Source organism: Dermacentor silvarum, chromosome 4 (assembly GCF_013339745.2).
Source record: "Dermacentor silvarum isolate Dsil-2018 chromosome 4, BIME_Dsil_1.4, whole genome shotgun sequence".
NCBI classification, from domain to species: domain Eukaryota; kingdom Metazoa; phylum Arthropoda; class Arachnida; order Ixodida; family Ixodidae; genus Dermacentor; species Dermacentor silvarum.
The window spans coordinates 126,127,495-126,139,862 of NC_051157.2; the positions used below are offsets into that span (position 1 = coordinate 126,127,495).

The 12,368-nt window shown below is 45.7% G+C and overlaps 1 protein-coding gene across 1 annotated transcript; it reads left to right on the plus strand.

Moving 5' to 3' along the window:
* The first annotated feature begins 1,365 nt into the window (after nucleotides 1-1,365).
* Nucleotides 1,366-5,655, plus strand: LOC125944780 (uncharacterized). Its single transcript, XM_049666063.1, has 2 exons — nucleotides 1,366-1,606; nucleotides 5,436-5,655. Exons 1-2 carry the CDS (start codon nucleotides 1,417-1,419, stop codon nucleotides 5,585-5,587), a joined length of 342 nt encoding a protein of 113 aa, XP_049522020.1. The 5' UTR covers nucleotides 1,366-1,416; the 3' UTR covers nucleotides 5,588-5,655.
* Nucleotides 5,656-12,368: the final 6,713 nt, after the last annotated feature.

Genomic DNA, 12,368 nt, shown 5'->3' on the forward strand with positions numbered 1-12,368 from the left:
AGAAATGTGCGCATGATGTAGAGAATGCCATGACCATAGTCTGGTGAATGCGGCAGTGCTATGTGCTGTGGGAATGCCACAAATAAAAAAAAAACTCATGTACTGCTCCCCTGGCCTTTCTGGCACTGCCTCCGTGCATCACGATGTCAACAGGGTGCTCCAGGTGACCTCGGCGTTAGGAGCAAAAGCTGTCGACCAGTCAATCATCGAGGAAGGACAGAACCTACATGACGAGAGCCAATTTTGTGTTCTGAGATTGCCGGAGGGGCTCGCCCATTGTGCAACACTGAAGCGTTTGTGAAGGTTCCATTAAGCTATCTTAATGGGGAGAGTGATTAGGGGCAGACAATGGAGGAACCTTACTTCTGCCGTGCAATGTAATTCGTAGCTTTAGCTGCACTTTGTAGTGTAGTATGAGGGCACGAGTAACGAGTGTAGCGAAGGAGTGAGAAACAGTGATGGCTTATCAGCGGTTTATCAAATGCCTTTACTTGTGCTATTACTGGAGCACTATGTCAAAAAATTCTTGCAGCTTACGTTCATGTGCACTACAGTTCTGGCTTATAACAATTGCAGATATAACGAATTATTGGTTTAAAATGACCGCATTTTATTGCATTTATTATTTTCTGACCATGCCTGTTCAAACTGCGTCCACATATAATGAACATACTCAATAGCACCGTACTGTTAAAACAAACATGTCAAATCCGATCGCAGTAAAAGGAGGGTGCACACCAAGTTCTGAAGTTTGCAATTGCGACGGGACTTGGCGCATCTTCTGCACCAGTTTAGTCATGACGATGATTTAACTGCGAAGATGAGTGAGTGCTGCACGTGGATTTCAGAAATCACAAAGAAATTCACTCTTTTTCAACCGTGCAAGGGTAATCATGCTTTCAAGGCATTTCTCCAGTGTTCTTCAGAACGAGGCCGTGCAGTGTATAATGGTATTGGCCTTTGGAAACTGGCGCACATGGCTCCCTCAGGTCACGTGTGCTCTGTTCTCAGTGTGACACTGCTTACAATCTCGGAGGCCACGATGGCACTCGTTTTTGCACTGTTCTCTGCGAGGTACTGCGCCTATTTGAACCAATTTTTTGCTTTCTCCATCAATTTCCTTCATGCAAGGTTAAACTGTATAAAATATGACTGCTTGCTGCCCACAAGGTGGGGAAATTTTATTAGTTTATTAATCCTTTACAGAAAGGTTAATTTCGTGGTAAGAGTGGGTTTAAGCCGATTTTTATAACGCTTGTTCGAGGTGCAGAAATGGGAAATTATGGGATTTTATCACAAATCAAAGGACCTAACCTATACAATATTGTTTTATGCAAGTGTGTTTTAGGGTTACGATTACTGGTAAAAAAATATACTTTCTATCTGTTGCAGGTGCAGATTGGTGTGGGATTTGTGATGCCACTCAACAAGTGGCATTACATACTAAGGTGTACCTCCAAAGCCAAGTGCGCATTAGGTCTGGCACAGCACCTGTGGACACCAACACAAGCTGGGGAAAGAAGCCCGACTGGGCCGGCCAGCCGGACTATCTCTGATGCATCTGGGAAGCTTCTGGCAACACCAGAGAAAGTGGCTGCTGTGAAGAGTAAGTGAACATTCACCTCATATAAGACACTTTACTGTATATCTGAAAGTTATCTGGAAAAGGTAACGTTGATGTAAACACAATGGAAAGAAATGCCAAAGCAAGAATGATGCGAGTGCCTATACATGTGTCTTTTTCTTAAGCCGTATATATGCACTGTCAAAGCAGCATACGATAATATCGAGATATTGATTTCTTGCGAAAACTGTCTGCAGTTTCCCCTATAATCGGTTTCAATAACAAGCAATCAAGAAAGTCAGCTGGCAACATGTGCGTCATTTGAACATAAAGATGAGGAAAGAATTACTACACAAAAAAACACCTCGCACATTATTGACATGTACGCTATGACATGGATAGTTGAGCGTGACCTGTGTGCAGCTTCCTATAAATTTTCATGCCTGTCATCAGTGCCATAAAAAAAATCAAGGTGCTAGGCATCATGCATAGTTCTAGAACTCGCGGCCAGCCTGGATTAGAACGGATGACAACATAGTGTGGCTGTAACGCCTAGTTTTTCTGCGCAGTTTCAATTGCTTTATGAATGAAGTGCCAGTAACTCTTGTACTACCATCAACAGTCTGCTGCAAATACCGTTTGTTGCTAAAAAGGTTTTTAGGAACAAACGAGCATAAGAGATTGCTCTGTATATTAAGACGCTTCCGCAGGCTTTTTTACATTGAAGATGTAGGCTAGCTTAGCAAGGAAGCTATATGGGGTTTCAAAAGAACACTAAAACATTGGTTGCCATCATTGCAGCTAAATAAAGCATGGAAACCAGCCATGACTACGGCTTGTACATTCAAAAAATTTTATGCTTACTTGGCTAATGCTAAAGTTACGACCCGCTTCCTCGCCCACTGCATGAAATACAGACTGCGAGCAACAGGCTAACGGTAGCAGATGACAGAACTAGCACCTTGCAGGTCTCCTGCATTCGTTGGAGACATCTTAGGTTAGCAGCGCGACGATCTACATGGAAGCGAGAGAAGGGATAGGAAAGAGTTCTGACTTACAACAATTTTATTGCGCACATAACCAAGGTTTAAATACCACGCTAAGGCACAAAAGGAAAAAACAGAAAGGTAGCACGTATTCAGGACTCGGCTTCCAACGTACGATGTGCAAATCATGTGGTTAAATATTGCACTTCTTTATGGCACAGTGACAATGAAGGGGCACTGACAGAGCGCTCCTCAGGTTTGTGAATTTCGAGCGCTTCAATAATTTCTCTAGTATGTTTGTTTTTGTTGCGACTGATAATTTATGCGCTATCAAATAAGGGTTTGCAACGGTGGTCTCTGCAATGAACACCAAGAGGACCAGAAACAGAGTTGAAAACGTGATTATAATGCTCCTTTAATCGTTCATTGAGACAGCGTCCCGTCTGACCAATGTATTCGCGGCCGCAGGAAAGAGGAATGTAAACAACACCTACAGCGCACGTGACAAAGCGGTTATTATGGTTGGTTCTGCAGCAATTTTTTTTCTTAAGGATTACAGTTGACCTGCCTGCATAAGCGTGACAGCTTATGTGGTGCCAAAAACACAACATCGTCACCAGCACGCCGACCAACTTTCTTGATATTATGGGACGTGTGGATGTAAGGGATGACGCTGACTTTCTTCCTGGACGTGGCAGAATCTGAGTTGCTAGCTTTTTATTGCTTTTGCAAGCTTCCGGTTACTGACGTCAGCAGACTGCCTGGGTCGCCCGATTGCTCAAGTCTCCCGGCCTGTTTCCCGAAACTGGTTTCCATTAAGTGGTGACAGGACTTTGAAAGGGAATTAGTGAAGCATTGGCTAACGATTCTTGCTGAGCTTTGAATGGGCTGAGTTAAAAGGTAAAAGAGCTTTGCAAGCTCTGGGTTCATACATCCAGCACAGCTGGTTGTTCCTAAAAATGAGTCAGGTCTAAAAACCTAATCGAGTCGGCAACTGGCAGCTCATGGGTTAACACAAATGTATGAAGACATTCTTTAAACAGCGATAAAGCATCACAGCAGTTAGTTTCGACAGTGCCGGCGTCAGTATCTAAAAGAACCAAAAAATCATCTACAAACCTAAAAACTTTTTCCACGAAAGACTCAAGGAGTTTGGAAAGTGCACAGCCGTGAGTGGCTAGCAAGATGTCACTCAGCATGGGCGCTATGCATGAACCGATGCAAACCCCGCCCCTTTGTAGGTACGTCTTCCCGCCGTGCGCTTTCCAAACGCCTTCTGTCTTTAGTGGCATGTTTTTAGGTTTGTAGATAATTTTTTTAGTTCATTTAGATACTCACGCCGACACTGTCGAAACTAGCTGCCGTGATGCTTTATCGCTGTTTAAAGAATGACTTCATCCATTTGCCTTAACCCATGAGCTGCCAGTTGCCGACTCGATTAGGTTTTTAGACCTCAGACTCATTTTTAGGAACAACCAGCTGTGCTGGATGTATGAACCCAGAGCTTGCAAAGCTCTTTTACCTTTTAACTCAGCCCATTCAATGCTCATCAAGCAAGAAATCGTTTGCCTATGCTTCACCAATTCCTTTTCAAAGTCCTGTCACCACTTAATGAAAACCAGTTTCGGGAGACAGGCCCGGAGACGAGCAATCGGGCGACCCGGGCAGTCTGCTGCGTCAGTAGCCGGAAGCTTGCAAAAGCATGGAAAAGCTAGCAACCCAGATTCTGCCACTTCCAGGAAGAGAGTCACCGTCATCCCTTACATCCACACGTTGTCCCATACTCTCAAGAAGTTGGTCGGCGTGCTGGTGTCGATGTTGTGTTTTCGGCACCACATAAGCTGTCATGTTTATGCAGGCAGGTCAACTGTAATCCTAAAGAAAGAAAAAAAAAAGTTGCTGCAGAACCAACCATAATAACCGCTTTGTCACGTGCGCTGTACGTGTTGTTTACAACATTCCTCTTTCCTGCGGCCACAAATACATTAGTCAAATGGGACGCTGTCTCAATTAACAATTAAAGGAGCATAATAATCATGTTTCAACTCCGTTTCTGGTCATCTGGATATTCATTGCAGAGACCACCATTGCAAACCCTTATTTGAAAGCGCACAAATTATCAGTCACAACAAAAACAAACATACCAGAGAAATTATTGAAGCGCTCGAAATTCACAAATCTGGGGAGCGCTGTGTCAGTGCCCCTTCATTGTCACTGTGCGATAAAGAAGTGCAATATTTAACCACATGATTTGCATATTGTATGTTAGAAGCCGAGTCCTGAATACGTGCTACCTTTCTGTTTTTTTCTTTTGTGCCTTAGCGTGGTATTTAGACCATGGTTATGTGCGCAATAAAATTGTAAGTCAGCGCTCTTTCCTATCCCTTCTCTCGCTTCCATGTAGATCGTCGCTCTGCTAACCAAAGATGAAACTTTACCAACACGCCCGTTAAGCCACCCTTGCGTTAGAGACAGTCTAGCCAAGTTGTGGCTCTCGAAATCTGAGAGAAATTTGGGTGGTTGAAGAGCAGACAAATTATGCGAAATCGGAAGCAATAAATTCGCCTGACGGTGCTCCGAATGCAGCTGCCGTTTGACTAAACTTTGCAGTAAAGCCAAACTCCTGATGAGAAGAGGCGTAGCTTTGGCAAACACCTACTAAAATCCCATGCGACTCAGCAAAACAGTGTGATGCATGTGCATACATTCTCACTGAAAATAAATCTGCTCTGCTATGTGCGCTGGGTAGCATATTTGTGTGTAATATATGCTGCATTGTATTATTTGAAACTTGTTGAATCTTTTGCAGCAGATTTCCTACATTCACTTATTACTACAAATGGTTTCAATAACAATTTATTTCTATATTTATTGCACTCTTTTAGACTGCCTGGAAAGGTACATCGGGGAACATCCGATGGGGCCACCAGCACCACCTCCAGAGCACCACCTTGCTTCTGTAACGAAGCACCTTTGGAGCTTCTTCACAGAAGCGGGCGCGAGGGCAAGCGAGTATGGAAGACGTGAATCGCCTTAACCTATTGCATTTTTTCAATAAAGTGTGAAGATATGGAACTTACTATGGTGCTATACATTGATTCCTTATGGCATGAAAATGTAGCGGCATACTTGGCCACATGTAGATACAGACTGCACACTTTGCAAAACTCAAGAACGCATGAAGATAGCCCATCATGAGCTTCCTAAGTGCAATGGCTGCTCCTTCGATTCATTACACAACTTGCATTTGACCTGATGTGCCCACTGTTATACCCAGCATTCCACCCATCGCCCGGCATTCCACCCATCGCCGGGCATTCCACCCATCGCCCGGCATTCCACCCATCACCCGGCATTCCACCCATCACCTGGCATTCTACCCATCACCCGGCATTCCACCCATCACCCAGCATTCCCACCCAGCATTCTACCCATCACCCAGCATGCCCACTGCCCAGCATGCCCATTACCATAATCCACCGTGATGATGGATTCCATCATGCCCAGCATCGGGCAAATTTTCAATAGGGATACCCCCACATTATCCTTTACACAAGCATGAATTTCAGTCATTTATAGATGAATTACCAGAACCTTACCTCGTTATTGGCGATTTCAATGCACACAGCAGCTTGTGGGGCGACACGCGTATCGATGCACGAGGACACCTAATCGAACAATTTCTTTTCTCCTCTGGTGCGTGTCTCCTGAAAAAGAAGGAACCCAGCTACTACAATCTCGCAAACAAAACGTTTTCTTCCATTGATCTCAGTGTAGCTTCCCCGTCTATATTTGCTGAGCTTAAATGGGAAGTTATAAAAAATCCTTACGGGAGTGCACTTCCCGATACTGCCGAGATCACCACTACAAAACGAACCACCACAGGCACCTCGCTGGAAGTTGGATACGGCAGATTGTGGGAGAAATTCCAAAGTCTTACAAGTAGTATCTCGTGGTCTGACATATCTTCGCTGGGAATTGATGCTGCTGTCGAGTATCTTACATCTTTTATAATTGATGCCGCCTCTGAATGTATACCTAAAATAAGTGGTGCGAACTTCAAACGCCGTGTCCCATGGTGGAACGACGAATGTCGGAACGCTCGTAGGAAACAGAACAAAGCGTGGGGCTTGCTACAGGACTCCCCAACTGCGGAGAATCTTGTCAATTTTAAGAAGATAAAATCGCAGGGCAGAAGAACGCGTCGACAGGCCAGGAGAGAGAGTTGGGAGAAGTTTTTATCAGTCATCAACTCGTATCCAGATGAGGGCAGAGTCTGGAAGAAAGTTAATAAGATAAAAGGGCTACAAACTTATTCACTCCCGTTGGTAAACACACAAGGCTACATTCTGGAAGAACAAGCTAACTGCCCGGGAGCACATTTTGAACATGTGTCCAGCTCATCCCATTATTCACATATATTTAAAAGACACAAGGCTGCAATAGAAAAACAGAAACTAGAAAGAAAATGTACCGAACACGAGGCATACAACCAGCCATTCGGCATTGCTGAGCTGTATGCATCGCTTAGTTGCTGCAACAAGTCTGCCCCAGGCCCTGACCGCATAGCTTATCAAATGCTGAAACACCTTCCCCATGAAACAAAGAAAACTCTGCTCTCCCTATACAATGCTATATGGACCTCCGGCGAGATCCCCTCTGCCTGGAAAGAGGCCATTGTCATTCCTATACTGAAGCAGGGCAAGGACCCATCGTCTGCTTCAAGTTACCGGCCTATATCACTAACAAGCTGTCTCTGCAAACTGTTCGAAAAAATGATAAACCGCAGACTAATACACTTCCTCGAATCAAACAAACTGCTTGACCCGTACCAATGCGGGTATCGAGAGGGTCGCTCCATCGCCGACCATCTAATACGTATTGAGACGCAAATTCGTGAAGCTTTTGTCCATAAACAGTTCTTTCTGTCTGTATTCCTTGATATGGAAAAAGCCTACGATACCACGTGGCGGTTTGGAATACTTAGAGACCTCTCACACGTTGGTATACGTGGTAACATGTTAAATGTCATAGAAAGTTATTTATCTAATCGCACATTCCATGTTCGTGTGGGAAATGCTGTATCAAGACAATTTGTGCAGGAAACTGGAGTGCCACATGGCGGGGTGCTGAGTTGCACTCTCTTTATCGTAAAAATGAGTGCTTTGCGTCTGTACATCCCAAGAAACATGTTTTACTCTGCATACGTCGATGATGTACAGATAGGTTTCGCCTCGTGCAATCTTGCAGTCTGTGAGCGGCAGATTCAGCTTGGTCTGAACAAGGTGTCTAAGTGGGCAGATGAGAATGGATTTAGCCTTAACCCACAAAAGACCACCTGCGTCCTTTTCTCCAGAAAGAGGGGTCTGCACCCCGATCCTGACATTGAGTTGCAGGGAAAACGTGTGGCCGTAAAAACAGAACATAAATTTTTAGGTGTAATTTTAGATACGAAACTAATATTTGTGGCGCACATACGGTATGTAAGAAACAAGTGCATGAAAACAATGAATATTATAAAAGTATTGTCACGCACTGCTTGGGATAGTAACACAAAGTGTCTTTTGAATCTTTATAAGAGCCTCATACTCACAAGAATAGATTACGGCGCCATAGTGTACTATTCCGCTACGTACCATAATTTTATTACATATATATCTTACGCATTTTAAAGCGATTTGTTTTCGGGCCCTTTTACAGCCACGACACACCTTTGACAATTCATTGCTCCATTGTCAGCTCATAACCACTGGCCTGGCGCTTTTTGGCCATACCTGGCCCTTGCGCCATTAAACACCATACATCATCAAGCAGCAATCCAGTTTCTGCATTTTAAGAGACATTGCCAAGAAGATTCATGCCTAACTCGTTAAGGTATATAATGAGTGACACTGCACACCATCCAGATCGCCATCAATCTCTTTGGGATTTTGTCCCTTGAAATGTAGAAAGTCTGGATCACTGCCCGTTCTTCAATCAACTTTCTCAATGGAAACTGCTCTTTTTGGTTCCCGGTGAATCGCAGTACTACATTGGACATATTTTTATTCAGTTAAAACTGGAAAGACGTGCACTAATGTTGATGCCTCATGTGTACACCTGTGTCAAACTTATGGTACCAATATCAAGTTTCTAACCCCCCCCCCCCCTCGTATATCAGGCATATACACTGAAAAGGCACATCCTACATCTAATTTGTTCACAAGTGATACCAAAATTTGCTCCCTGTCCCTGCGCAGTTGCAACGACTCTGAGCTGAGAGATCAGTCTAGGCTGCTACTGAAGGCACTGTGCAGCAACTGATCAATGGAGGAAATGCTTGCGGTTGCATCAGCAATGTTTTTCCTCAGCTCCCGTAAATATACATTCTCACGGTATCAGTGAATTTGATCATGGTGACGCTAGACGATGAATGGCCAAAGAATTCCCCTTTCACATTCTGGCTGGCGTCTCCAGGCTCATTTTGATGCTGGAAACAGATGTCACTATTAAAATGTATGAGAGAGAGAGAGAGATAAACGAAGAAGGAAAGGTAGGGAGGTTAACCAAGGACGTGCCCGGTTGGCTACCTACACTTGGGGAGGGGGAAAGGGGAAGAATAGATAAGGAGAGAAAAGGAAAATATTGGAGTCAGTCATTCGCAGAGACAGTCAAGGAAGAATCTCCACTGTCACAAGCGTTCGTACAATCCAGTACTCTTCACAAACTGCAGGAGGGCTTTTGTGGCCTTTTGCATACAATAATGCATAGGCCATGGCCCAAGAATCTTTTCTCCCGAGAGCATTCTGTCATCTAACAGGTTGAGTTTAGCTAGGAGAATACGTCGTTGAGTGTCAAAAGATGGACAGTGACACAGAAGGTGCTCGAGAGTCTCGTCGCACCCGCACAAATTGCACGCCGGGCTGTTGGCCATCCCTATTAGGAAAGAATAGGCGTTGGTAAATGCAACACCCATCTCCATGCGACACAGTAAAGTTGTTTCACGACGGGAGAGTCCAGGTGGTAGGCGAAGTCGCAAGTTAGGGTCAAGAGAGAGCAGACGTGAGTTGGTGAAACCCGGTGAATTCTATAGCAGAAGGGTCATATGGCAAGCAATCGACTGAAGTTGCCCCGCAGCATCCGTTCTTGAGAGTGGTGTAGGAACCAGCTGATCTTTGTGATGAGCCGAGCGTGCTCCTTGATCTGCGCTGTCATTGCCGACAATTCAGCAATGGCTCGGCAACCATCCAAATACAATATCGTGTCCTTCTTCGAGAGCGTGATGATGAGCGTGCCTAATTTCGTGCACTAGCTGTTCGTGTAACGCTTGTCGTAAGGAAAATTGCAGAGTTGTATAGCTGCTTTATAATCACTGAAAATGACCCAACTATTTGGAGGCTGCTGGAGCACGTAATTGAGTGCACCTTGAAGAGCCGCAGGTTCTGCTGTTGTAGACGTGGTGTTGTGCGAGTAGTTAAATTGCAAAGTGACGGCGTCCGATGGAATAACTACTGCTCCGGTAGAGCTGTTGGAAATGGTGGAACCGCCCGTGTAAATGTGTATGCGGTCAAAATAATACTCGTTGATGACAAGCAGAGACAATTGCTTCAGGGCTATTGTTGAGAAGTCTGCCTTTTTGCTAATCCCAGGAACACGTGAATTTGCCGTAGGCACCACAATGCCGATGTTGGGCGTTTTGCAGGCTTGAAGCAAGATGGTATGGAGGCATGATGTCTTGTAACAATACTACATAATGTAGACTGTGGTCTTCGCAATGGCAAATCGGCTAACTGATGGGATGGTAGCCGTGAAATGTGTCGAATGTGGAATCTTAGCGTCTCACCGACGATATGAGTGGTGATGGGGTGCTCCTGTGCAATGACAATTGTTGCAGCTGTCGATGAACATCTCGGGAGGCCAAGACATGTCCGAAGTGCTTGGGCTTGTACGCTGTGTAGGGCAAGGATATTAGTCTTCTATGTGTTAGACAAGACAGAAAGACTGTATCGCAGGAAGCCGAGAAAAAGTGCCGTGTATAGCTATAGCCTGAAGTGCACTGATGGTCCCCACGATTTTCCAGCTACGAATTTGAACATATTGTTACGGTTGAAGAATGGATTTATTTACAGTGAAAAGCGGAGACAAGACATGGGATGGTCCGAAACAACCGATCAGCCTAAAAAACCTTGCGCCACTTTTGCCTCCTCTTCTACGCTTCTCCTGTGCGGCGTTACAATTTCCACCGGGGCAGACGAAGCTCACCGAGCGAGTAAGAGCGCGCGTTGATGGTACGGTTTCAATCGTGCAACGTGCACAACTTGCGTGTTGCCTGAGCGGCGGTTATCAGCTGTCACTTTAGCGTCGAAATAGGTCACTTCACGCAAGCATTTGAGACTGACGAACGGGCCCGAATACTTGGAGAGAAGCTTTTGGGAAAGTTCCCTTTTCCTAACCGGTGTCCATAACCACACGAAGTCACCGGTGGTGAATCTGACGGGCGAATGCTGTGCGTCGTAGCGAGCCTTGGCCTGAGCATGCGACGATAGGGTTCTGAGCCGGGCGAGTCGACGTGCTTCTTCGGCACGACACAATATCTGCGTGACAGAAGCATCTTCGTTAGGTGAAAAAGGAAGTATGGTGTCGAGGAAACTTTGAGGATGGTGAGCGTAGAGGAGAAAGAAAGGTGCGTATCCTGTTACATCATGCTTGGCTGTGTTGAAGGCGTACGTGATGAACGGTAATACGGTATCCCAGTTCTTATGATCCGCTGAGACATTAATTGACAGCATGTTGACGAGGGTACGATTCGTGCGCTCGGTGAGGCCATTGGTTTGTGGATGATAAGGCGTGGAATGGCGATAATGAGTTCCACAAAGGCGCATTAACTCTTCCACGACGTCAGCGGTGAACTGCTGGCCGCGATCACTTATCACCACACGAGGAGCTCCGAGGATAATAGAATGCAGAAGAAACCCCGAAACTTCGGCTGCTGTAGCTGAGACGAGTGCCATTGTTTCAGTATAACGCGTTAAGTAATCCACATACACGATTATCCAGCGGCACCCGGTGGAAGACTTGGGGAAGGGACCGAGTAAATTGATACCCACTTTCTCAAAAGGCGAAGTCGGCGGTATAACTGGTTGTAGAGTTCCTGCAGGAGCCGTAGTCGGTTGTTTGTGGCGTTGGCAGACATCGCAGCTGGCAACGTAGTGCTTGGTTGTCTTCCACAATTGAGGCCAATAGAAACGCTGTCGGAGGCGGTGGAGCGTTCTAGCGAATCCAAGGTGCCCGGAAGTAAGGTCGTCGTGCATGGCCCGAAGCACCGCAAGGCGCAGGCTTTCTGGGACGACCAGGAGCAGTGGAGCACCATTGTTAGAATCATTCTTGTGGTACAGCAGACCGTCACGAATCACAAATGGCGTAGGCCGTTCGGATCTGCGAGTCGCATCAATAATCGGCTTAAGTGAAGGGCCGCGTTGTTGTTCGTTCTTGAAGACAGCGAAGTCAGGAAAGTCGGATGAGATGGCAGTTAGGTAGTCGTCGAAATCGTCAGCATCAATGCTGTTGCTCTGAGCGGGAAGACGAGATAAGCAGTCGGCATCTGTGTGGCACCGACCACTCTTGTATGCAACGGAAAAGTTGTATTCTTGGAGCCGCAAGGCCCACCGAGTCAACCGGCCAGCTGGGTCACGCAGTCCAACGAGCCAGCAGAGGGAATGATGGTCGGTAACAATCTTGAAATGGCGGCCGTATAAATATGGTCTGAACTTGTGGATGGCGAAAACAACAGCAAGACATCCCAGTTCCGTGACTGTATAATTTCTCTCTGCTTTCGTCAG

Bases quoted from the DNA above. Each gene is read 5' to 3' on its own strand.
- LOC125944780 (XM_049666063.1), top strand. From the start codon at position 1,417: ATGCCACTCAACAAGTGGCATTACATACTAAGGTGTACCTCCAAAGCC. The intron at 1,607-5,435 runs GTAAGTGAACAT...GCACTCTTTTAG, and splicing joins GAAAGTGGCTGCTGTGAAGA to ACTGCCTGGAAAGGTACATC.